The sequence below is a fragment of the Athene noctua genome, chromosome Z (assembly GCF_965140245.1).
Source record: "Athene noctua chromosome Z, bAthNoc1.hap1.1, whole genome shotgun sequence".
Taxonomy (NCBI): Eukaryota; Metazoa; Chordata; class Aves; order Strigiformes; family Strigidae; genus Athene; species Athene noctua.
The window spans coordinates 69,811,564-69,836,431 of NC_134077.1; the positions used below are offsets into that span (position 1 = coordinate 69,811,564).

Sequence of the window (24,868 nt, forward strand, 5' to 3'; positions counted from 1 at the left end):
AACCCAACAGCACCATGCAATATGTGAAGTTGTCTGATTTTTATCACTGAATTCCTTATCATGACCTGACAGATTGGTGTTCAACAGGCCATAGCCTGGAGTACTGGAACAAGAGCCTGTGCCTAAGCCTAGGTTTTATGTGGCTGTACTCCACAGGACAATGGTTACCAGCCGATGATGTGCCAGCACATCACGAATAAGGCACTGCACTGAAGCAGACTTGGCAGCACCACTTCTCCCAGCTCTTGTTTTTCATTATTTGTTTGAAACACATAAGATCCCGATGGAGGGGTAAGACAGGTGTCAGCCAGACAAGACAGAGATTCTGGATTTGATTGTGGTTCTTCAGAGGTGTTTCTGATTTCCTGTGACAGCCACTCAAATGAAGAGCAGCAATGTGGCTGGAGGCGTGGTAACTGGAACAAGACTGGCAATGTCCCCCAGTTCGGTGCCATGAATATTCACACAGTATCAGTGAAACCATACTGTTCAGCTGGTGTCTGGAGCAGCAAGCAGGTGTCAGCAAGGAGAGGCAAGAGCTGCAGCCAGCCCCTGTTGCAGATGGGCTCCTCCCCACTGTCTGCAGTCTGGTGTAGCTCAAACCTGCCTCCCCTCTACATGCATAAACCACAGTATCTTTTTATGCCCTATGTGAAATTAGCCTTCATTCTCTCTGCTACTTCTCAAATCCTTAATCCTTTCTTCAGAAACTAGCCCCGCTTCCTGAGCAATCAGACACAGTTCCCTCCCGCCCCCCCCCTTTCTTTTATATTTTTGAATCCTGCTGCCCCATTATATTAACCCTTCCACAGAAACCAGACTTCTGCAATACAGAGGTCTAGTGCACTCTTTCTGCTCAAGAAAATAAATTTGGACCAAAATGGTTTGCTTGGCTGCCAAGGGCTCAGTGGGTGGGGGTGGATGACATCTTTGGTAACCTGCTTTGAAGGAAAATTACATTCTCTCAAATTTACCAGTGAGAGACCCATTAATCACTGTTTCCTCCGATGAAGCCTAATTAAAAAAACACAAAACCCAAAACAAAACACTGTCAGTGGCTGCCAGTGCAGTACTGCCATCTTGCGCGGAGCTGTAGTATAGCAGGAAATTTCTTCCCTTGGATCTCTGCTGCCATCCAGTACTAGCAGGCAAGACCTCGGGGAGTGGCGTGCCACCTTCGTGTTCATCACACAAGCCACTACTCCAAAGCACACTCACAGATAGACAGGTCTGTTATCAGCAGTGCGTGATTTCATCTATCAAATATAATTTTTTCTGTCCTTCTTTGCCTTCTCACTCTCAAACTCTTTCCTGCAAGTATTTCTCTCTCCCTCCTCAGTATGCCATCATTTATTATTTTTTCAGTCCCTTCCCATAATCATGCTGATCTTCATTTTTCATAACATTTTACACAGCCACCCATCACTCATGTTTCTAACAGACTTCCATATATACTTCCACAAAACCTTACTACCTTCCTGGATCACAAGCAATTAGAATTAAGTACACATAGTCCAGTGCATCCTCGAGTTCTCTGTGCACGATCGTAACTTTGTAAGTCATCTTCCCTCTTTCCCCCTCCCTTGGTTGTTGCTGTCATTCACTGTATCTTTATGACAGGGAACGTTCTGAGTCTAGTTACAACCTTATGCACATATTAAACTGCAGAGAATTTTGCCAGAACAGACCTTTCCCATGTTCGTTTCTTGTGATTGGCAGTTATCTATGTAGTTATTCTAGATAAACCAAGGTATATGCCAGGATTTTTATTCAAGGGAGTGATAAAATACCTTCAGGAAAACTATTAACTGTAGGCAAAACGCTTGCTTTCAAAGGTGTATGCAGAATCTTGGGACAGATGGCTTCATTCTTGCAAATGCTACATCTATAAGCAGTTAAATCAACACTTACTCTATATTGTAAATTGACTGTAAAAGTTCGACATGGAGCAGTCTGTCAAACCTCTGGAGCTGAAAATACATCCTACTACCATGTTTTTAAAGTTTGTATCTCCTTACAAACTAAAATTATGTGCGGTCAGAAGATTAAATACTTTTAAAAGTCACAGCATTTTAAAAATATCACCAACAAATTCAAGTTATTGTAAAGACTTGAAGTGAAGAAGTTAAGCAATTTTCCACAACAGAAAAATAATGGTTTTTCCTTACTTACAGGAAGACAGCTGACTTCTCAGACCTTTTTTTTCAATTTAGGAAATTAATACTAGCAATATGCATTTAGAAAATTAATAATAAGAATCACTTGCAGGTCAAGACATTAGCAGATGTAAGTATTTGAAAATTACACACACTACATCTGAATCTCACTACATCCAAATCTTGACGTAGAAAACTCTGGATAGGATGATTAACACTTACTGTAACATGAGATGCCAAATTCCACTATGAAGTGGTGTTTGAGGTGCTGTATATTCTCACGGACTGGTGTTGGAAACTTTAAAGTGACTCGTTAGTGCCAGAAGAATCCTGGGAATCCTATCCAATACTTGTGTTACCATTTTAAAAGCCAGCTGACAAGAGCATAACTTTTGTCTCAACACTTTTTTAATTGTGAAAATTAAATGTATTTGTATTTCAGAGTCAGCCTTTAATTACAGATGATGATGCCCTGAAAACATTCTGACACATCATGAAAGGCAGAATAAGACAAGAAGCCTAAGTGTCAAAGGTATTTCTTTGCTAATCTGTACTTTATACTGGTTGCATCATGTCCGAGTTGTGAACCTGCCAGGGCCTGTGAATACATTTAACACGGAAAAGAGCCCCTGGAAGTTTCTTGGGACAGTTTCTAGGAAAAAAAAAAAAAAAAAATTACCTGCAGGCACCTGCAGAACTGGTATTTCCCATCCAGTGCATGTTTAATACCCACGCAAGCTGCAAGAGCCAGCACAAAGCCCTTCTTTGCACGTTTACGTTCCGAAGTTGCCTGAAACCTGTAATGTCATTTCAGTGACGCGATGCTCCTCGGTTACAAGTGTATGTGGTACCAGTCCCACTTGAATGGAACCGCTTCTTTTTTTTTTTTTTTTTCCCCTACTGTTTACTTGAAATTAGCTTAAAAAGAAAACAAGAGAAGACAAGGCCTAAGCTGGTGACAGAAAACAAAGGCCCAGGTACACACCAGCGGCGCCGTTCACCCCAGACGTTCCAGACGGCCGGCGGCCGCTGCTCCCCGCACCGAGCTCCCGCCCCACGAGCAGGGGCCGGCGGGGCTGCCGGGCGCCGGCCCCGAACAGCTGCCGGCCGCAGACAGCGCGGGCGGGGCGGCCGGTGGGTGCCCTGCCGCGGAGCCGACCGCCCCCGAGCGGCGCCATTCCCGCGGCGGGGCGGGGCGGGGCGGGGCCGCGCTCTGCGGGGCGGCGGGCGCGAAGGGGCGGCCCGCGGGTGTGGTCGACCCTCCGCGGCCCCCCGCCCACCGCCCCGGGGCGGGCTCCTCCGCGGGTCGGCCGAGGGGAGCCGCCTGCGGTACCGGCTGCATTTCCCGCCGCGCCGGCCTCGTCTCTTCGGCGCGCCAGGGCACGATGGGGTTTGTCTTCTCGAAGTCCACGAACGACAGCCTGAAAGCTCAGCGGGAGTTTATGGCCATGAACTCACGGCTTCAGGTAACGCATACGCCGGCGGCGGTGTGGAGGAAGGTCACCCACGGCCGCTGCCTGCACAGAGCTGGCCTCGCGGCTTCGGCCGCTGAGGCTTGCTCTCCTTCCGCAGTTAGAGGTGCTCCCTTTGCATCTGCCAGTTCCCGTGTGCTCTTCTAACACGGCGAGTTCAGACGTGTGAAGCACCTTTCTTTAACCATTCCCCCGGGAAGACTGTTAACAAGCTGTAGAGGTGGAAACTATCCTTGTGCTAGCCAGACCCTAAAAATAGTTTTGGAAACCTACCTCAAGCTGTCCCCTGAAGCACAGCCGGGCTGCTCCAGTGTTAAGTGACATGCGTATGTTAAAGTGAATCAGAAACAGAATGGTTACTAGAACATGGATACTATTCCCTTAAAATGAATGAGTTAAATATGTTTCAACTCTTTCACTACACAAAATCTTTCAAACAACTCCTTCTTTAGGTTCAGTTAGATAACTGCAGTTATTCCACATTACTAGGAGAACACTATACAACTGTTCATTGTTGTAGAAACCTCAGGCTAAATAGGTCATAGGGGATTGTTTATTCCCTCTCATAAAACAATAAAATAGGAGCAGAGCAAGAGAAGGAAAAGGAGTTGGACCAAGGTTCAGAAAGTTGTCCTGAATGGCAGTTACAGTATAGCACTAGTTAGAGCTTTCTAGGGTTTTTTTTCAGTATCTTACAATTTGTAACTCGTTTCTATACTAAATGGTAGAATGCAACCTGAAGGATTTAGCTGGAGTTTATCCCTTTAGTTTTGCATTTAAAGTGAATAGAGGTGAACTTAAAATGTTTAGTGATGGATGAACTTCCAATTTATTAAAATGCCAGTAGATGGCATATTCTAGTTTTCAAAGTAGCATGCAGATACTAAGTTTTGTAGGATCACATGCAAACTAAGCTCTGGAGGTGACCCTGGAAATGTGGCTAGGAAGGAGAAAAATAGCATAAGGAAAGATAAGGTAATAAAATACTGGATAACTCTTAACTGAAAAATGAAAAACAACTCTTTGCAAGGATCGTAAACACAATTTTCTGTCTGTGCTTGGTTATATGTTTCTCATATGCATGCACAGGTTTTGTGTACAAACAATTTATTTTTTCCCTATACAGAGAGACTCCTCCAACTCCCAAAGTTTTTGGAATCCAAATGATGAGAAGGTTTTCAGTTTGAGAGAATGATGGTGAAATTAAAGTGGAGGCTTGCTTTATGATCTGCTTCTCTGCTGTGCAGAACGAAAGATGGAGTTGAGGAAACAGCTTGAATTCAGTCTAGCATTTGTAGAGTGCTGCAGGCTTTGAAAGGCAGTCTTTGGCCTCTTGACCTCAGGTGCCTAACAACTCTAATTCTAGCCCCAATGCTCAAGCCAACATAAAAAATAAACTTATTTGAGGACAGTTATAAAAAAGCCCTTTAAAGATTGAATACAGTATTTTTGCAAGTTGCTCTTTAATAACTCTGCCTGTGTTATATTTCTTCTTTTTGACAATAGTAACTGTAAACATAGTAGATTTATTTCTAATACTACAAATGCAGATCATATCTGATTTGTGCTATGTTTGCAGACATACCATAGAAAACCTGCATCTTTTAAAAATGCATAAAGTGAGCAGTTATGTCAGATGTGAAAGATGCAGTGGGTGCAAGGGGAGTACTTAATTCTGTGTCATAACGGGATGGAAGAAGATAGCTCTTCTTCCAGGTTTTTTGGCAGTCTTTTCCATATGTGAGTAAAACCTGTGGTGTGTCTGGAGTCTAGTGTTTAGGCAAACTACTTCCAGGCTATTTGTGGAAAATAGTACAGTCTTATTTATTTGTTTTTAGACAGAAATTGTAACTACAAATACCTGGAGAAGTTATGTCATGCTAGGACCAGAATGAAATAGCTTAAGTTAAAGCATGAGATACTCTCTTTTGGTGAAATACTAGGATGTGGATGCTGTCAGTACTCCCATCTTCCTCTGAAAACCATCATATTTACTAATAAAATAGAAGCTTCCACTTCAAGCAATATGATGCATTTGGTATGAGAGATTCAAAAGTACTGATTTGTTTCAAACTTAAATCTATCCCAAAACAACACGTGGGATTGAAACATTGTAGAGATTTTCATAGCTTCTGAATGTGCTTTGGTGTACCCCCCCATGGTTACAGCATTGAGGGAATAGGGTACTATTTTTTCTGAAAGCCAATCGGTGTGGGTTAAGAAGAACTGTTTCTTCTAGGATGCCCTCCCTGCTAGCAGTGATGGTGTGATAGTGCTTAGAAAAAAACTAGGAAGTCTTTGGGTTGACCTGGAACAAGACACACCAGGTGCTGGTGACACAGTCAGAATCTGTGAAGGCTTCTTCTGTTCCTTGTAGATAAAGAGGAATCATAAAGGTACTGTAAATTGGTTGGAATAGAATTTTTGTGCTATCGATTTCATGACACAATACTTTTTTTTTTTTGAGGAAAAAAAAAAAAAAAGGTATGTGCTCTCCTCTGAATGGAGGGAAGATACAAACAAAGCTGTTCAATCATTGACTTATCCTCTGTGGAGGATTGTAAGTTGGAAGGAGACCACTGCAAAAATAGAAAGGCAAGTAACATGACAGAAGTTGATAAAGACCCCTCCAAATACCAAGCCTTGGTGCATGCTAAAGCTTGGTCAGTTTTAGAGTTGCTCTGATGTGTGCTGGACACCCTAACCACTTCAGAATATAGAGAATGGTAAAAGATGTTGTAAAGTTGTGTACATATTTTTTCTTTATAGCCTTCTTGGGATAATTCTGAAAAGAAGGGATTGTGGCCTCGTAAATTGTTTCTTAATGCTTTTTGGAAGAATAATAAAAACTCAACTGATGGTTTGCCTTGATGTTGAAGGACTTGCCAGTTGCTTGTATTGTCTTGGTATGGCTCCAGAACGAAATACCAGTCTGTATCAAGTGGAGACTGTTTATGGTAGAAGTTTGTTGAGGCTTCATTTTTATCATGAGCCTGTTCCTTAAAGTGTAACTTGCAAAATTCTTTCCAAACACTTAATATCTCAGATCTACAGCTCAAGCCTAGCATATGGCCTTGCTAAGTGCTTTTATCATGGCTGAATAGGTAAGAGGAGGTTCCAGGTCTCAGAGCATTTGTAGCAAATTATTTATTTTCCTGAATTGTATGGGTGCTCTTAACACAATTAAAAGCAAGAATTTAATTTATTTCTTTTGCTGAAGTTCTATGTGATGTACTTTCTGTTCTGGTTAGAATTTTATTCCACAACTCAAATATACCTTGAAAAAGCTGTTTCAATAACTATTTACTAAGAAAGACATTTTAAGATATACAAGGCAACTTGGAGAAAGATACACATTTTGAAACTGACAGCTAAGAATGCACCAATATTTGTGGCTGATCATTCATTCCTCAGTATGGATTAGAACACTTAAAATATAAAATTTTTTTAATTTGATATTTCTAGACTGTGACATTTCTTGACCATCAGGTGGGTCTCTTCATAGGAAACTGTGAATTCTCATACTTTGAAGCTTGCTAAAGGCTTTATTATTATGAAACAGGTTTAACTATGATTAGTATGTAAGTACATTGTCTTCAGATAATTTTAAAAATATTAAAACAGCCTTGTATGCTCTATATGTAGTGTTATTTAGAGTGATAAGAAGGAAAACCTTGGTAGAAGGTCATGGCACAGTATGACTGATTCTAGGACTGTACAGACCAAAGCTTACTAAATTAACTTTGCACTACAGAAGAATATTTCTGTGCTGATGTGTAAAAGACATTCTAAGTGCAGCTTAAACAATTTTACTTTAGGGTATAGACATAAAAACCACTAAGCTTTCCTGTGATTTTTTTGCCAAGCTTTGTCATGCATGTAGAGGAATCAAAACTACTTCCTTTTGTTTTGAATGGACTCAGTACTATGCCACTCACTCCTCACCATCCCCAAGTTAGATTTTAGTTTATGCTTAGCTGTTATTTTTATAGAGGTAATACCGCTTTTGGCTCTAAAAAGTTGCTTTTCCTTGTTTTGCTTAGGAAACTCTACACAGGGGAAACCAAGTCAGTTCCCAGGTTTCCTGTATATAGTCTAAGTACTCAATGAACTACATGAAAGGTAACCCTTCAGAGGAGGAGGCTGAGATTTTGTTTTATTAGGGGGATTGTGGGTTATTTTTCCAGGGGTATTATAAGTGTTCAGTGATATAAAGATATCTCAATGTGTGTAGGAATAATACTGCATAGTAAACAGTGGCTTCTAGTCTACGGAGTTAAAAAAAAAAATTAAGTCCTTATAGCATTTGAAATCTTTGGTAACTGTTTTCAATTATATCTCAATGTATAAGGTGTTTTCTTACTTAACGAGAAGAAATTTTTCATTGGAACTTCACAAAGAATTAGTGGTAGACCAAGTCCTTTAATGACTAGCCTTTTTACTCTTTCATATGTTAGCCTGCAACATCATTAATAATGAGATCTGAATTGATGATTAGTTTACAGTTTTGTTATATCACGCTTGTTTTTAGCAGGAGATGACCAAAACAGGAAGGCACTATCTGACTGATTTGTTTGTGGTATCTTTATGTATAATAATCATACCTAAGGGATTAAGCACTCTCTTGATGTTTTCTAGTTATTAAAGTTTTCACCTAGGTACTGTTGTGGGAAAATTGTACAAAAATGCAATGAGGAGAAAGAGAAACACTGGTTTTGATCAGAGAATGGAAGGCAAAAGTCTGTTGTATAGGGGACTGCTGCGTGGTATGAAGTAAATGAGGGCAGGTCAGCTCAAAAAGCAAGAATTGTACAGCTAGAGTTTAAGCCATATAGAAAATATTAATTCCTAGCTTTGTTGAATTGCTAAATGTGATACTGATCAGGTTCTAAACAATTAACTTCTTTCTGTGGTAATTTAGAGCACAAGGAATTCTCTGAACGATTGCAGAATGTTTTTATCTGTTAAAACAAAGCAAAACCAAAACCGAACAAAACCTGAAAAAACAACCAACAAACAAACAAACCCCACCATGCCCCCCCCAAAACAAAGAAACCCCCCAAAAAAAAACCAAAACCAACAAAGACAATGGAAAACCTCTGTGTTTTCTCCAAATAAAACAATAAATCTCATTCCTCCTTCCTAAAAAAAATTGTGCCCAGTATAACAGCACAATAGGAGTATTTTGCTGTCGCAGCAAGTATTAAGTAAACAAGTCTAGAACATATCTGGTCCTTGCAGAAGCTTTTATGAGTGACAATGTGATGAAGTTTCTGCAGTGTGGATGATTCTGGAGACAGGAGGCCTGTACATGCACAGGTACACATGGACAGAGCCTGAGAAACAAGCAGGAAGAGCAAGAGCTCTTTCTGGTCACAAAACTGCAACATCATGGGAATAACTGAGATGTGGTGGAGACAACTCATGCAGTGGAAATCCGTAATGGACAGATACAAGCTTTTCAGGAAAGACAGGTAGGGAAGAGAAGAAGAGCTTCCCATGATATGAAGGGAGTAGCCTGTGGGTTAAGGTCAGAGGAGAGGCCACAAAACTTGACACTCTGGTGGGAGTGTGCTGCAGACCACTGATCAGGGTGACAAAGTACATGAAGCCCTTAAACAACTGAAGAAAGTCTCTCCATTGCTCACTCTGGTTCTCATAAGACTTCAGTCTCCTAACATCTGCTAGAAGGGCCATAAAGCAGGACATAAACAACTGAGTACATTTCTGGAAAATGCGAGGGATAACTGATACAGGTAGGTACTGGATGGGCCATCCAGGGCTCATGTGCAGCTGGATTTGTTGTTTACAAATAGGGAAGGTCTGATTTGGGGGTGTAATATCAAAGGCAGTTTTGGTTGTGGTGGCAAGATCAGGATCCTGACAGGACTGAGGAAGGCAGATAGCACAGTGCAGACCCTGGACACTGGGAGAGCAGATTTTCTTATTGAGGGAACTGGTAGGTGAGGTGCCATAGGGGGCAGCTCTGGAGGACAAAGGAGTTCAGGAAAGCTGACATGTTTAAGGACAACCTCCTAGTGTTCCTGGCAAGACAGAGCCTTTGGCAACAATACAGGCCCTGGGACTGACAACTGGGGAACAACACTGTAGAGATGGAGGGTACACTGGAAGGCAGCAACAGAGCATAAGCCAGCAGTGTGCCTTGGCAGCAAAGATTGTCAAAAGGACCAGCTATGAGGTGTTTATAAGCAGTAGTGCAGTCAGACTGAGGAAGATGAAAGTTGCCTTCTGTTCAATGCTTTGTTAAATGGATTTAAATACTGCCTCCAATTTTTGTCCTCCTTTTCCTCTCTGAATATAGGAAAAATGTAGATGAACAGGGGCAAGTTTAGTAGCAGACCATCAGGATGATCAAGGTCTGGAGCACTTCTTGAAAGGAGGCCAAGTGAGCTGGACTTATTCACCCTGGTGAGAGATGCCTTCTGGGGTGCAGGATCCAACAAAAGCCCCCCCAGTAACTGTGAGGAGGTCATCGGGAAAGCAGAGTCAGGGTGTTCACAGTGGTGGATTGCAGGAGGGTGAGAGGTAGAGGGCATACATTGAAACAGGAGGCAGAGAGCAGTTCAGACCGAATATAAGGAGTAACCTTTTCCCCCACAAGGACAGGCCAACATCCACTTGCTTCTTTCCCACAGGAGCACAGGCCTAGTGAAGCTGTGCAACCTCCATCCTTTGGAGGTTTTCAAGATCTGACTGGATAAAGCCCTCAGCAACCTGGGCTGATCACATGGCTGACCCTGTTCTGAGCAGGACATGCTGAGATCCTGTCCAACCTGAGTTGTTCTATGATGCTCTGACCACCAGGCACAGACGTGTCTCACTGTATTTTGTAGGGAGGCAGGATTTCCTCACATCATCTTCGCAGGCTGAGAATTATGAGTTCTTGATGAGAACCATGATGAGACCTCTTGACGTCTGCATTCCTGTTGAGCACCACATAGGCTGCAGTGATCTGTTGAAACAAGCTGTAACATGATCTTTTAACTGACGGTTGTTAGATAGACTTCAGATATGTGTGATACTGATACAGAAGTAACATCACAAGGAAGGAAATGCAGATTTAAAGCCTCAATGTGCCCTGCATGTCAGATTGTAAAAACTAAGCAAAAATCTGGTTGTGTGTGGGATAATGTACTTGAAAATGAATTGTATGATCTCCTGTATATTTTGAAAGTTTTATAATATATATTGCTGTATTCAAGGTAAGTTTCTCCAATACTGCTTAATATTACTTATCCAGCAGTAGCACATACATAAATTGGTCAATATCAGCAATTCCAATAAAAAACTATAACCATTATTTGAGCAAAACTTGCTATAAAAGTCTTACTTTAAGATTACAGCAGTTTGGCTCTGCCAGACTTTCAGGGGCAGATCAGACTGATAAGAGTTGAAGATTGGAGGACTGGAATTCTTGAAAAGTCTATGGATAAAGTAATACAGGAAGAGCCAAAAATCACTGAAAGTGCTGGAAAGAAAAGAGACTAGTTAGTGTTTAGGGCATATAATTTCTGTAGCTAACAGATTTTTATTGTTGTTTTGGGATAGCAGTTCAGAGTGATTTGGAGCTTTGTTCAGATGAGTTTTGGGGGTTTTTTTCCCAGCAAGAGAATTCCTTATCAGACAAAAGAATAATCTTCTCTGTGGGAAAGCATAATTGCATTCAGGAGTCAGAGATAATCCTCCAAATTAATCTTTGATGAGAGCCACATAACCTTTGAGAAAATAAACAGGCTAGGAAAATAATATACTTCTGACAAATCTTGTATTTACCATAACAAAAAAGTTTTATTATAACCTCCTGTCTGCAATATTAATCTCTGGATAGTCTCACTCCTGCTGCCATCCCTCCTCTCTTCCTATTTTATTATGTCAGACTGTAAAGTGCATTCTTCTCCCCAGGTAATATTGGATAGCCAGGAAACAGCCATATATCTGCTTTCATAGCAGTTAGTCTTTGGGATTTTATAGACTTGCTCCTTGTACGCTCCCTGTGTGGGCATGGGAAAGGTTCCATACTCCTTGGTAAAAAAGATGCCAATATCAAGTAAAGCTGGAAAAGTAATGGGTTGATTTTTTCTATTTTGACAATGCAGTGCAATTACATCTTTCCTGAAAATCCATGTCAGCTTCTCCTTGTTTTTCAAATCTTTTCCCTGTTTTGGTGTCCCCAATGTTATATCGGTTTGTTTCAAGGCATGGGAAGACTACGTTATCCTCTTAATGAGGGTCAGCCACTGGTATTGAAGCTCCTCTGCAGTTCTGCACCTAATTGGATACATTTATGCCCCTTTCTCTTTTTTTCTTTTTTTCTTACACACACACACACACACACACGCCTTTGGTGGTAATTTGGGTTTTTTTCACTGCTTTAATTTAACAACTCCTTTTCAAGATTTGGCAAAATAATGCAAAATAATAAGGAAAATAAAACTAGACTCAGTTAGTAAAAATTGTTACATTGAATAGCTGAGCAGACAGAATAAAACACTGCTGGGGAAACATCCTCCAGTGCAATAACGCATAGTCTGACTTTTTAATGGTGAAAAAGAATATAGCAGCTTCTTCTGTAAGTGAAATGCTGTTTTGGACACAACAGAGAAATGTGAAAACCAGGTTTGACTCTTGCAGATTCTGTACCATAGAAATAACTTGATTCATCAAAATTATATCATAAATCATAAGATTTCTGCTTCTGAAAATGACTCTTCGGTGTTCTGTGCTTTCATCTGTTCTTCAGTTCTTGCCTATGGAGAAAAATATATGCATTTTACACTTCATGTATGAGCTATGGCACATGCATTCATGATTCAGCTTGAAGTGAACTTCTGTTGAGTGTTTTCCATGTCTGCAAATAGCTCTAATGCTCTCAGTGGCCTAAGAATATGCTTTTTTAAATTATTTCATTAGACTGTAATTTGATGTTATAGAAGATGTGTGACAAAAGAATTTGTATTTGTAAAAACAATCAAAAACTTAGTGAAGGCACAGATAAACGCAGCTTTTATTTCCTCTATACTGTCAGTGCTTGGTTAGAGGCAAAACATAGCATGATTGCATTACTTTCCTACCAGGGATGTATTGCATTGAATGGCAATAAATGCAACGAACAAGGCAGTTTTCTCTAGGCTCAAAAATTTGTCCTTAAATCTGAAATGAAAGTATCAAAAGTACCCTGTAGCAAGTTTCTAAGTAGACCATGTTTTATGACCAAATTATACTGGATTTTTTTTTTTTCTGAATTAAAATAATTATAGTAGAAAAATAAAGTCAGACCAATTGTAAGTGATGGAAAAGAACCAGAACATTTCAGTTTCTATCCAGACACTCAGCAGTTTCTCAAAAGAAAATCTGGCCATAATTCAATTAAATATTTGTGTAAAATTTCATGTTGGAGGTTTGGTTTAGTATTCTGATTGTCTTGATGAGTTGGAAAATGCCTGAAATAATAGGCGATAGTATAACAGGTGATAAAATAAATATTAGTCCAGAGTCTTATATCCAAGAACGAAAGATTAACTGAGTATAAGTGATTAAACTTCAGGAGATTAAAAAAGCCCTAGGTTTTATATACTTGTGCATAAATATTGGTGTATTTTTTTTAAATATACCCTCTTTTAAAAATATTTAAATATATTTGTATACTGATGTATAAGCTGAGTCAACAGCACAGATTCTTGTTAAATGCAAATGTAATGTGGATTTATTAACCAGAGGATAAAATTACTCAGTTTGCACTACTGATGACTTTGCTTGGAAAAAGATTTTAACACTTCTTTTAATGAGCAGACAAGCTGTGAAAAGTTTAGAGGATGGTAGTAAGACTAAAAATGTTTTCATTAAGAAATTGTATTTGCCTGATGATATAAACATGTCCCTTATGAATTTTAAGTTTGTGGTGGTGGTGTTCTAATCCACTCATTTTTCTCATACGTCCTTCTAAAGAAGGGAGTCTTTCCCATTGTAAAGCATGCAAGCAAGTATTGGGATAACTATTAGGAGACTTTGTTTGAGTGCTTAACTGCTGTTATATGGGTTACTAAGAAAAGCAGTGAAATTTGCCACTGCTGGTCTTGACTAGGGTAAAGAAATGTCTATTTCAGCTCCCTGCTTTCAGGCTAACTTTAAAGGACCTCTGAATATGCTTTTTAACCTTATCTTTATGACTATGCAAACAGTGGAGCTGAAGTACCTGAACAGAATGCAGATCCATTTAACCAAAGACTGGCTAATATGTAACAACTTTTTTCTAGATTTATTTGGAACTTAACATTGTTTCTTCCTTAGCCCAACCCTAGAATTTCTAACCAGCTCAAACACTAACTAAATGTCGTTTGGTGGGGCTTGTTTTAATACAGAAAATAGCTGTTTTTCAGGACCTAACACTGATTTCTGTGTGAATGCTATTATATTATGTTACCAATGAGATTTTTATCTAGCAAAGATTACAAGATGTTGTAACTTCAATTAGACAGCCGTTTGTTATTGGTGTTTGATTTTTCATCTCAATGTATCTTTGAAAATCTACACAACAGTCATAGGGCTTACATATGCCCAGAAAGAAATAACTTTAAAACTTTCAACAGGAGTTTTAAGTTTGTTTCTGATTGGGAAGCATCTGATAATCTAGTTATCCTCCTAGTGGCTTTTGAAGTTCTTACTTTTTAAGAAGCAGAGGTTTCTGTGGTAACATATGTGACAGGATATAGTGAAAGAGGCAGATGAAGCATTTTAAATGTTCAAGTGAAAAATTAGATTACTCATTTAGCATAGATAAAGTATAAGCAGTATTTGTACCTGCATAGTTAAGATAAATGTTTTTTACACAAATATGTAGACATACAGATATTAAATTATTGGTTTTGTGAGATTTGAAATGAATAATGGATTGTACTGTCCTTAGGACATATTAATACATAACATTTTGCTGAATGTCCTTTACTACTGCAGATACTGAGAATTTTGTGAGGGAGAGATGAGGAAAACCTGACTTATTTATCAGGCAGATCAATTATCTCCTCTGCCCTCCTCTCCCCAATTAATTTGAAAGTGGGAAATAATTTGTATTTGAGAGGAAGTGTTTGTATACATAATTTTTATTTCAGTTAAATTAAAAATGTATTAAGAATATAAAGATACTATTGCAAGATAGGACAGTAGAAGTTTGGTGGCCTGGGCAGTGGCATTGAGTGCACCCTCACCAAGTTTGTTGGTGACACCAAGCTGTGTGGTATGGTTAACACACTGGAGGGAAGGGATGGCATCCAGAGGGACCTGGACAGGTTTGGGAGGAGGGCCAGAGTGAACATCATGAAGTTCAACAAGGCCAAGTGGAAGGTCCTGCACACAGATTAGGGCAATCCTGAGCACAAACACAAACTGGGCAACGATGAGTAGATTGAGAGCAGCCCTGAGGAGAAGGATTATGGGGTGTTAGTGCATGGAAAACTGACTGTGAGCCAGTAATGTGCACTCTCAGCCCAGAAAGCCAGCTGTATCCTGGGCTGCATCAAGAGAAGTGTGGCCAGCAGGGTGAGGGAGGGGATTCTCCCCCTCTACTCTGCTCTAATAAACCCCCCCCTGCAGTGCTGTGTTCAGCTCTGGGGCCACCAACATAAGAAAAACATGGACCTGCTCAAGCAGGTCCGGAGGAGGCCAGGAAGATGATCAGGGGCTGAAGCACCTCCCCTGTGAGGACAGGCTGAGAGAGTTGGGGTTGTTCAGCCTGGAGAGGAGAAGGCTCTGGAGAAACCTTATAGAGGCCTTTCAGTACTTAAAGGGAGCCTACAGGAAAGGTGGAGAGGGACTTGATCAAGGAGTGTAGTGATAGGATGAGGCATAGTGGTTTTAAAATGAAAAGAGGGTATATTTAGATTAGATATAAGCAAGGAATTCTTTCCTGTGGGGGTGGTGAGACACTGGACCAAGTTGCCCAGAGAAGCTGTGGCTGCCCCCTCCCTGGCAGTGTTCAAGGCCAGGTTGGACGGGGCTCTGAGCAACCTGGTCTGGTGGAAGGTGTCCCTGCCTGTGGCAGGGGGGTTGGGACTAAATGATCTTTAAGGTCCCTTCCAACCCAAATCATTCTGTGAATCTAGGAGTTTTACGAGAAGCTAGACATTGGGCCACATTCTGTTTTAGTAATTCAACTTAAAGACAAATGCAAAATTTTAATGAAAACCAGAGGAGAAGAAAACAAAGCTTGAAAAGGGAAAATATTAATGTCTAATATACAGTAGACTAAGAGTACTCCATCTTAGGTAAGGTGAATTGACTTCATAACTCTATCATTTTGTTCAAGGTAGGGATCTATATCTTTTACATGTTCCTATCCTTATCCTAGGATGATCTTTGAGTAGCAAGCTAAAAGTAGGAATGGAAAAGAGAGTATAAGAAAGTATGAGTAAGGGCAGGGGGTGATGCTCTCTGTTTAATTTTATGATGAAGTATATTTGCGATTAGTATTGTGGGATTCTGATGGGTTTTTTCTTAATAAATTCAATTAACCCATTACTTGTTCAACATACTTTTCATCATTTATCAGTTGATCATAAAATGAGATGGCTGTTGAAAGGCATATGTGTGCTATGTTTTGACTCTTGCAGGAAGAAGAATGGGTAATGTTAAAATGCCCATGAGTTTCTAAACAATAAAACTGCTTTTTATGTTTTATCCTTTTCATTGATCAAAAAAGAAAAAGAACTGACCTGTGCTTCTGCATAGGCTGCTTTCTGTAGAGTATTTCCTGTGCCTAATAAAATTTTGTGTGATGATATTCTTTGCATCTACATATTTGCCAACTTATCTTTATTAAGCCACCTTCATGATGATACCTGAAAATTTTGATTTTTCCTAATTTCTTAGACATGGAGTAATTTTCTGCAGGCTTTTGTAAGTCCCTAACCTTTTCCTCTCTAAAGTTTTCACTAAGAGTTAGTCAAAAGGGTTTTTTTTAAGTTCTATTACAATGAAAACAATTGTTCCTTTTCTTCCATGTGAAGTAAAATATAAGCAAGCTTTCCCTTTACTGACTGCTACCATTCTTTTCCCTTTGGGGTGGGAAATAGCTAGATTTGTTTTCTATTGACAAGATACTAGTAGTGCTTATGGCATTTCTAATGCATTTGTCTTGAAGCATTAGAAAAATTGTTTTGCCCCTTAGGTGATCTGGGCTTAATTCAGGAAATAAATGCTCTCTATATCCTTATTAGTTTGTGTGTATCAAATGGAACAGAACAAGATGAATGATATCTGTACTGAGGAAGATTAGAACAATCCATCTCACAGGAAAAAAGCCCGTTTGGTTGGTATTAGCTGGGAGATTGTATACTCTGCCTGATCCCTGTAAGGAAATAAATGCTGTGGTTTACAAAGAACAGATTTTAATAGCTATTTCTAACATGCAGGCACTACCAGAAAAAGATGCAAAACAGACTGATTGCTCCAGCAGTAATGAGATAAATGTTAATTAAATCTGTTCAGTGGAATCAGTTTTACCAGTCTTTTTGCTGGGGAGTATCTGTGACTAGTACATATCATTGTGAGTACAGCTTGCTTAGGTAAAACTTCTGTTTTGCTTGGAGGTGTACATAACCCCTACATGTGTAGGCTTAGCTTGTTGGGAAGACTTAACAGACTTCAAAGAAAAAATGCCTTCTGAAGCTGCCTCCTTTAACTCTATGAATTTTCCATAGTTCGTTCCTTCTTAGTAGAGCAAACCTACCATTTTAGTCTTCTGCTGTTAAGTCCACTGAAGTAAAATCTGGCCATTTACTTGTTTTTCCATGAAATACTATTCTTTGAGTGCTAAGTTTAAAAAGAATAAAAAGGGGGCAGGGGAGGAACCCTGTATTGTGCAAAACTCGTAAAAACCCAGGATGTATAATGTATAGGTAAAGAGCTTTTATATCTATTTTAATTCTGTAACAAAAATGGTTTAAAGAGAGACACAGTAATCTGAAACAGGAAAATTCTGACACTTACAAGTCAGCATCTGAAATGGATAGGAAGAAGCATAATATTTGTGGATTTTGTTGGTATTATAACACCCTTTCATACCATGGTATCACTTCACTGCCATTTTTTCCAGTTTTCTTTTTTGATTCAATGCTCTGAGTCTTTATTTCTTTTTTTTTTAAAAAAAAAAAACAGGTTTATGAAGCATGCAAGGAGCATACCTAGAGGCATTACAGGGTGATAGAAACAACAAATGGAGTAGTTCTTACTTATTCATTTATTAATCAGATTTAAAAATGACTTGATATTGTAATGATAACTCTGTCTTACAGTGCTTGATCTATTTTACTCTTCCCACAGCATGGATACCTGTTTTTTGCATAACTGGCCATCCAGTGACTTTGGTTTGTCTTTATAGATCTTGTATAGAACTACTGAGAATTCTAAACACTAATAATGATACCTTAAAACTTTGCTTAGTCTGCAGATTAAATAATTAAATGCAGGTGGAGGACAACCTTCTTTACTCCACTGCTTGTTTGTTGCTTAAAGGCCACCCAGCTGAAGCATGGAAATGTGAGGTTACTGCCAAGAAATCATACTTTTGTACCACAGTCCATTGGATTGAGTCCCTCCTTTGCACAGCTTAAAATGTCAAATGAATTTAAGTGGTTTTGATATTATTTTCTTTCTAAATGGCATGTAATTCCAGTAATTTATTGACACAACAGAAATAATGGATTTTTTAATGTGTGGTTTATGTTCTGGCATGTGGCTAATATTGTGAGACTCCTTTCTTTTTCTGATAGCTCTTAACTGGTAAATATGTTGTTACGTATCTTTGCATTTGGAAGCTTTAAAAATGTAATTTTATTTATAAGGAGTGTAGTTTCTTGCAGTGCTAATGATTTTAATTGTTCTGTGTACTTGATGTGAAAAATATTTTCAAACAAGCTTTGAAGCAGCAGGATAAAACATTTAAATCTGATTTATTCTGTTTGATCTAGAGGCCCATTTCCTGACACTTCTGTGTGTGTGCTGGTCACAGAACCAAGAAGGCACTGCACAATTATTACAAATTATCATCTCTGTATTGCACTCTGACTTACAGTGGAGTTGTAAACATAGGTATCACTATGCTATTTTCCATTTATTTTTGCAGCAGCTTCTGGTTTTGCCCATTGATTAGGAAGGATGACACCTAGGTCAAGTCACATAATCCTTTAATCTTCTGTCTGCTTATGAAAAGCCAGTTGCATTGATATGGCAAGGAGTTTGTGCAGTTACTTGGCTATACTACCCGCAGACCAACTTTTATGTGTGTTTTGTAAGTGATTTGCAGATTTTTGTATGTGTGACTGTCATATTTTTGAAAAATTAAGCCTTATTTTCATTGTGCCTCTAAGTACTCAGAAGTTAGAAGTTGCTTGTTCTTTAAAGAACACTTTCAGAGTCTCTGATAGTTGAAAAACTGCAAGTGAAAATAACCTTCTATTATAGACACAGTAGCCATGGCCTATAAAATATGTGCAAGATATTAGCCTGTGACAAAACTGGAGCTTCTTTTAACATAAGAATATTTCAAGAGTTTCGTGTTCCTCTTTTCTTAGATTTAGATAGTGAGTTTAAGCAGACATGGCGTATATTTATCTGGCTGATAAATCCTTCTAAGGTAGATTACATTTCTGTCTAAATATCTGTTTACCAGACTGTGAGCATAAATATGTCTTAATGATGGTGACATGAAATAGTTCCCTAAATAGGTTTACTGCCACAACTACTCTCAAGCCAAGTGTTTGTCCTGCCCACTATTTTAGAGGGATTGAGGGAAACAGCATATCTGCCAGGAGAGCCATTAAATATATCAGGTTGCAAATAGAGGTTTTATCCAGGGGTGGTTACTATGTCCTTCTCTCCAGATATATCCTGACCTGCATGAAATACATCAAAGAAATTTTATGGACAGTGAAGAAAGAGCATTTTGCACTGGCTCCACTCTGCATTTCTTTTGAGCATGCCACCTTGCATCCCATTTGTTTTACTTTGTGCATCACCTTAACACAGAACCAAAGTAGCATCTGAACATGAAACAGAAAGACAGAAAGAAAGAGAGAAAACAACCTGAGATTTCCAATCTATCTACTAGTGCTGATGTGGCTTGTAATCCAGAGAGGACTGTTTATTTTTTTTGCAAGTTGTCAAAGTTGATTAAATTATTTCAGATGATAATTTTCTCCCACTGAATTTCAATCAATGAAAAGATGGTATAAATGCTCTTTTCTGTGGTTTGACATCATTGTGACAGTCTGAAGGATAATCAATAGAAATGATAAGGATGGTTGCCACTGACTAGTTTATTAGCATTATCAGTTTCACAGTAACTGACCTTTTCCTTCTCTGCCTCACTTCTCTTCATCTGTCATGTTTCATTTTGTCAGATTGATTTCCTTTTACTCTAACAGTTGGTATGCAGCAGACTTCAAATGCTAATCAGCCCTTACAGTTTCTCACACAGTGTTGAGAAACTACTAGCTGTATTTAAAGAAAAATGGGAAAGTTGTTTCTAATTGGGTCCTCCCGAGAGTGTTATAAAATATAAAATGATACTTGCTACTACTACTCATTTTATTTTTAAATACTAACTTAAATTTTAAAATTGTGTGATCAATATCACAGAAACACAGAATCATGTAGGTTGGAAGAGACCTTGAAGATCATCCAGTCCAACCATTAACCTAACACTGACAGTTCCCAACCACACCAGATCCCTCAGCGCTATGTCAGCCCGACTCTGAAACACCTCCAGGGATGGGGACTCCACCACCTCCCTGGGCAGCCCATTCCAACACCCAACAACCCCTTCTGGAAATAAATGCTTCCTAATATCCAGCCTAAACCTTCCCTGGTGCAACTTGAGACCATTCCCTCTTGTCCTATCGCTTGTTACTTGGTTCAATAGACTCATCCCCAGCTCTCTGCACCCTCCTCTCAGGGAGCTGTAGAGGGCGATGAGGTCTCCCCTCAGCCTCCTCTTCTCCAGACTAAACACCCCCAGTTCCCTCAGCCGCTCCTCGTACGACCTGTGCTCCAGACCCTGCACCAGCTTCGTTGCCCTTCTCTGGACACGCTCGAGTCATTCAATGTCCTTTTTGGAGTGAGGGGCCCAAAACTGAACACAGTCATCGAGGTGCGGCCTCACCAGTGCCCAGTACAGGGGTCAGATCCCTTCCCTGTCCCTGCTGGCCACGCTAGTGCTGACACAAGCCAGGATGCCATTGGCCTTCTTGGCCCCCTGGGCACACTGCTGGCTCCTGTTCCGGCGGCTGTCAATCAACCCCCCCAGGTCCCTCTCTGACTGGCAGCTCTCCAGCCACTCCTCCCCAAGCCTGTAGCGCTGCTGGGGGTTGTTGTGGCCCAAGGGCAGCCCCCGGCATTTGCCCTTATTGACACTCCCCCAGTTGGCCTCAGCCCATGGCTCCAGCCTGTCCAGGTCTCTCTGCAGAGCCTCCCTACCCTCAAGCAGATCAACACTCCCACCCAACTTGGGGTCACCTGCAAACTGACTGAGGGTGCACTCGATCCCCTCGTCTAGATCACCAATAAAGGTGTTAAACAGGAGTGGCCCCAACACCAAGCCCTGGGGGACACCACTCGTGACCGGCCATCAACTGGATTTGACTCCGTTCACCACAACTCTTTGGGCCCGGCCATCCAGACAGTTTTTTACCCAGCAAAGTGTGTGCCCATCCAAGCCTCGAGCAGCCAGTTTCACCAGGAGAATGCTGTGGGAAACGGTGTCAAAGGCCTTACTGAAGTCAAGGTAGACAACATCCACAGCCTTTCCTCACCCAATAAGCAGGTCGCCCTGTCGTAGAAGGAGATCAGGTTTGTCAAGCAGGACCTGCCTTTCACAAACCCATGCTGACTGGGCCTGAGCATCTGGTTGTCCCGCATGTGTTGTGTGATGGTACTCAGGATGAGCTGCTCCATCAGCTTCCCGGGCACCAAAGTCAAGCTGACAGGCCTGTAATTTCCTGGATCATCCTTCTCACCCTTCTTATATATGGGCGTCACACTGCCCAGTTTCCAATGTGTTGGGACCTCCCCAGTCAGCCAGGACTGCTGGTAAATGATGAAAAGGGGCTTGGCGAGCACCCCAGCCAGCTCCTTCAGCACCCTCGGGTGTATCCCATCCGTTCCCATAGACTGGTGTGTGTCTACATGATGCAGCAGGTCACTGACTGTCTCCTCCTGGAATGAGGGGGTTGTTCTTCCACTCTCTGTCTTCTGGCTGAGGAGGCTGGATTCCCTCAGTACCACTAGTCTTGTTATTAAAGACTGAGGCAAAGAAGGCATTAAGCATCTCCACCTTTTCCTCATCACTTGCTGCCGTGTTTCCTCCTGTGTCTAGCAGGGGATGGAGGCTCTCCCTGGTCTTTCTTTTGCTGTTGATGTACTTATAGAAACCTTTCTTTTTGCCCTTGATTGCTGAAGACAGATTAATTTCTAGCTGGGCTTTAGACCTCCTGATTTTCACAGCATCTTTGTAACCATTGTGAGTGCCTATCCCCTTGTTCCAAAAGCCCTAAACTCTCCCTTTCTCCTTGAGTTTCAGCCAAACCTCCCTGTTCATCCACAGTGGCCTTCTCTGATGCTGGCTTCTCTTACAGCACTTGGGGACAGCCAGCTCCTGAGCCATTAAGACCTTCTTCTTAAAGAGCACCCAGGCTTCCTGGGCCCCTGTACCCTTCAGGACCATCTCCTAAGGGATTCTGTCAAGCAGGTGCCTAAACAAGTCAAAGTCAGCCCTTCGGAAGTCCATGGGGGCAGTTCTGCTGCCCCCTCTCCTGGCCTCTCCAAGAATAGAGAACTCTATTAATTTCATGATCGCTGTGCCTTAGTCGACCTCCAACCACCACATCACCCACCAATCCTTCTCTGTTCACAAAGAGGAGATCCAGCAGGGCACCTTCTTTGGCCGGTTCACTCACCAGCTGTGTCAGGAAGTTATCTCCCACACGTTCCAGGAATCTCTGGGACTGGTCCTGCTCTGCTGTGTTGTATTCCCAGCAGATATCTGGAAGTTAAAGTCTCCCACAAGAATAAGGTCAAGTGATTGTGAGATTTCTTCTAAGTGCCAATAGAATATTTCATCCACCTCTCTGTCCTGGGTAGGTGGCCTGTAGTAGACTCCTACTACAACATCTGCCCTCTTGGCCTTCCCCCTGATTCTAACACAAAGACACTCCACTCTGTCTTCACTACACTTGTACTCAAAGCAATCATAACAGTCCCTGACATACAGCGCCACCCACCACCTCTCCTTCCTTGTCTATCCCTCCTAAGGAGCTTGTAGCCATCAATTGGTGCACTCCAGTCAGGGGAGACATCCTACCATGTTCCTGTAATAGCCACTACATTGTAATTTTCCTGTTTTATCATGGCTTCAAGCTCCTTCTGTTTGTTACCCATGCTGTGTGCATTTTTATGGTGCATTGCTATGCATGCACTTCAGATGGGCTGATATTTATTACTAGTAAAGAAGTTGCTACTGTCATTTAAGGAAATCTGCTCATTATGTAATTAAACTTGTAGAAATTAAAATAAGTTTTGGGTTTTTTTAAATTATGCTTTTAACTTTGCTTGTATATTTGTCTCTAAAACATGTCCTCATTGTAGGATGTGCTTTCTTAACGGTAATATCCGTTGGATGTGTACCCATGCATCCACATCATGGCTTCAGCTCTCTTGTGCCATGCACAGCAACCTGGCTGGGAAACTGCAACATCTTGCTTCCTCCCATGGCAAATCCCCACCTGATACTCTTTACCTATAGTTTTTATGCAAGCATAGGCACATAAATAGTCCCTACTGAAGTTTCTGTGGCTATATAGATGGGAGGCTTTTGTATTTAAACCAAAATAGAATTTATTCCCAAAGACGTGACACTTGGATGGTGAATTGTTGTTCAGCTGATGTGTATGATGTGTACCTGTGGCTTGTTTCCTCAATAATCAACTTCTCCCGTCAGTGAGATTATTATAAATAAACTACAGCACACCTCAGTTAAGTTTGAATGATACACATTTTTTCATCTTATTATCTGTGAAGTTCTACTGGTGAAGTTACAGTTTGCAGTGAAGTGAATACCTACTGTTCTTAATTCTTGCTTCTGATCTACCTTAATGGGAAAAGAAGTTATCTTAAATGTCATTGCAAAGTATGTCCCTAAGGGAAGAGGACTTGGCCTTAGTTGTAAAATCTGCATGTTAATAGGTCAGACGTCTTCTCCACCCTTTCACTATCCCAGTGAGGCTGGTATTTTCAATAGGACACATGTGGAGGACAATAAGACACAATTACTAAGAAATAAACAGCTGAAAATGGGATATTGATTTGAACTGCAGTCAAACATGATTTGATTTTCTATCTCTCATCTGATTTGGAATCATCATTTGTGGTGGACTCCTGAGTCTTTCCATATATAGATCTGCTTTCAAATCCTGACTTGCTTAAGGTTAATGTAATCTTAATGTAATAGTTTTGCCTTACAATCTACCAGTGGTTGTTTGCAGGTGTAAAGTCAGTGTATGAGGGTATCCTGGTCATTCAAAACTGTTGGAGCTCAAGATATTAAATTCAGATTGGCATGTTAAATGGGTAAGCACAAGGATATTACCCCTCAGTTTTTTGAAATTTTGAAAGATTGAGGTACACAGGAGTTGAGTGCCCGTGTAGGTGCTTAATTTTGCCACTCAGAGCATCCAAAATTCGTTTAAATGCATAGACTCTTTTAGTGTCCAACATTGCTCATAAACCTATTTAGCTGCTCAGATGTCGGATGTGGACATGCTAAAGCAGTCTTTGATGACACAGGGTGGGTAGGTGTGCTGCCTTATGTCTGCTCTGTCAGAGTCTGCCAGAGGGGTGTTCCCTGCTGTGCTGAACACGCGTTGCTGGAGCCCACGCAGGGAACGTGACGGCAGCATTGACCCACATCATTCGGCAGTGCAGCGGCTACACTGCTCTCTGGAGAGAGCTCAGGCGTACTTTAAACTGTTTTTTCTAGACTCCTTCCTGTAAGTTTAAGTTGGGCGATGAAACAGTATGTTCTGGGACAATTTTGGCCGTAATTGTGGCTCAGTTTTTCCTTTCCTTAAGGATAGCTTGAAATGCAGTGAAGTCAGTGTGCAATTGCCCTGGCACACGTTGACTAAACCTCTTTGTTATGCAGATTCCTGTTGCAGTCCTACAACTACAGTCTTT

The 24,868-nt window shown here is 40.7% G+C and overlaps 1 protein-coding gene across 1 annotated transcript in view; it reads left to right on the plus strand.

The window, feature by feature from the left end:
* The first annotated feature begins 3,402 nt into the window (after nucleotides 1–3,402).
* PLGRKT (plasminogen receptor with a C-terminal lysine) overlaps nucleotides 3,403–24,868 on the plus strand; it is a 34,272-nt gene continuing 12,806 nt past the window's right edge. The window contains exon 1 of the mRNA XM_074931664.1: nucleotides 3,403–3,622. Within this exon, the coding sequence (XP_074787765.1) occupies nucleotides 3,542–3,622 (81 nt within the window). The 5' untranslated portion in view covers nucleotides 3,403–3,541. The remainder of the gene's footprint in view (nucleotides 3,623–24,868) is intronic.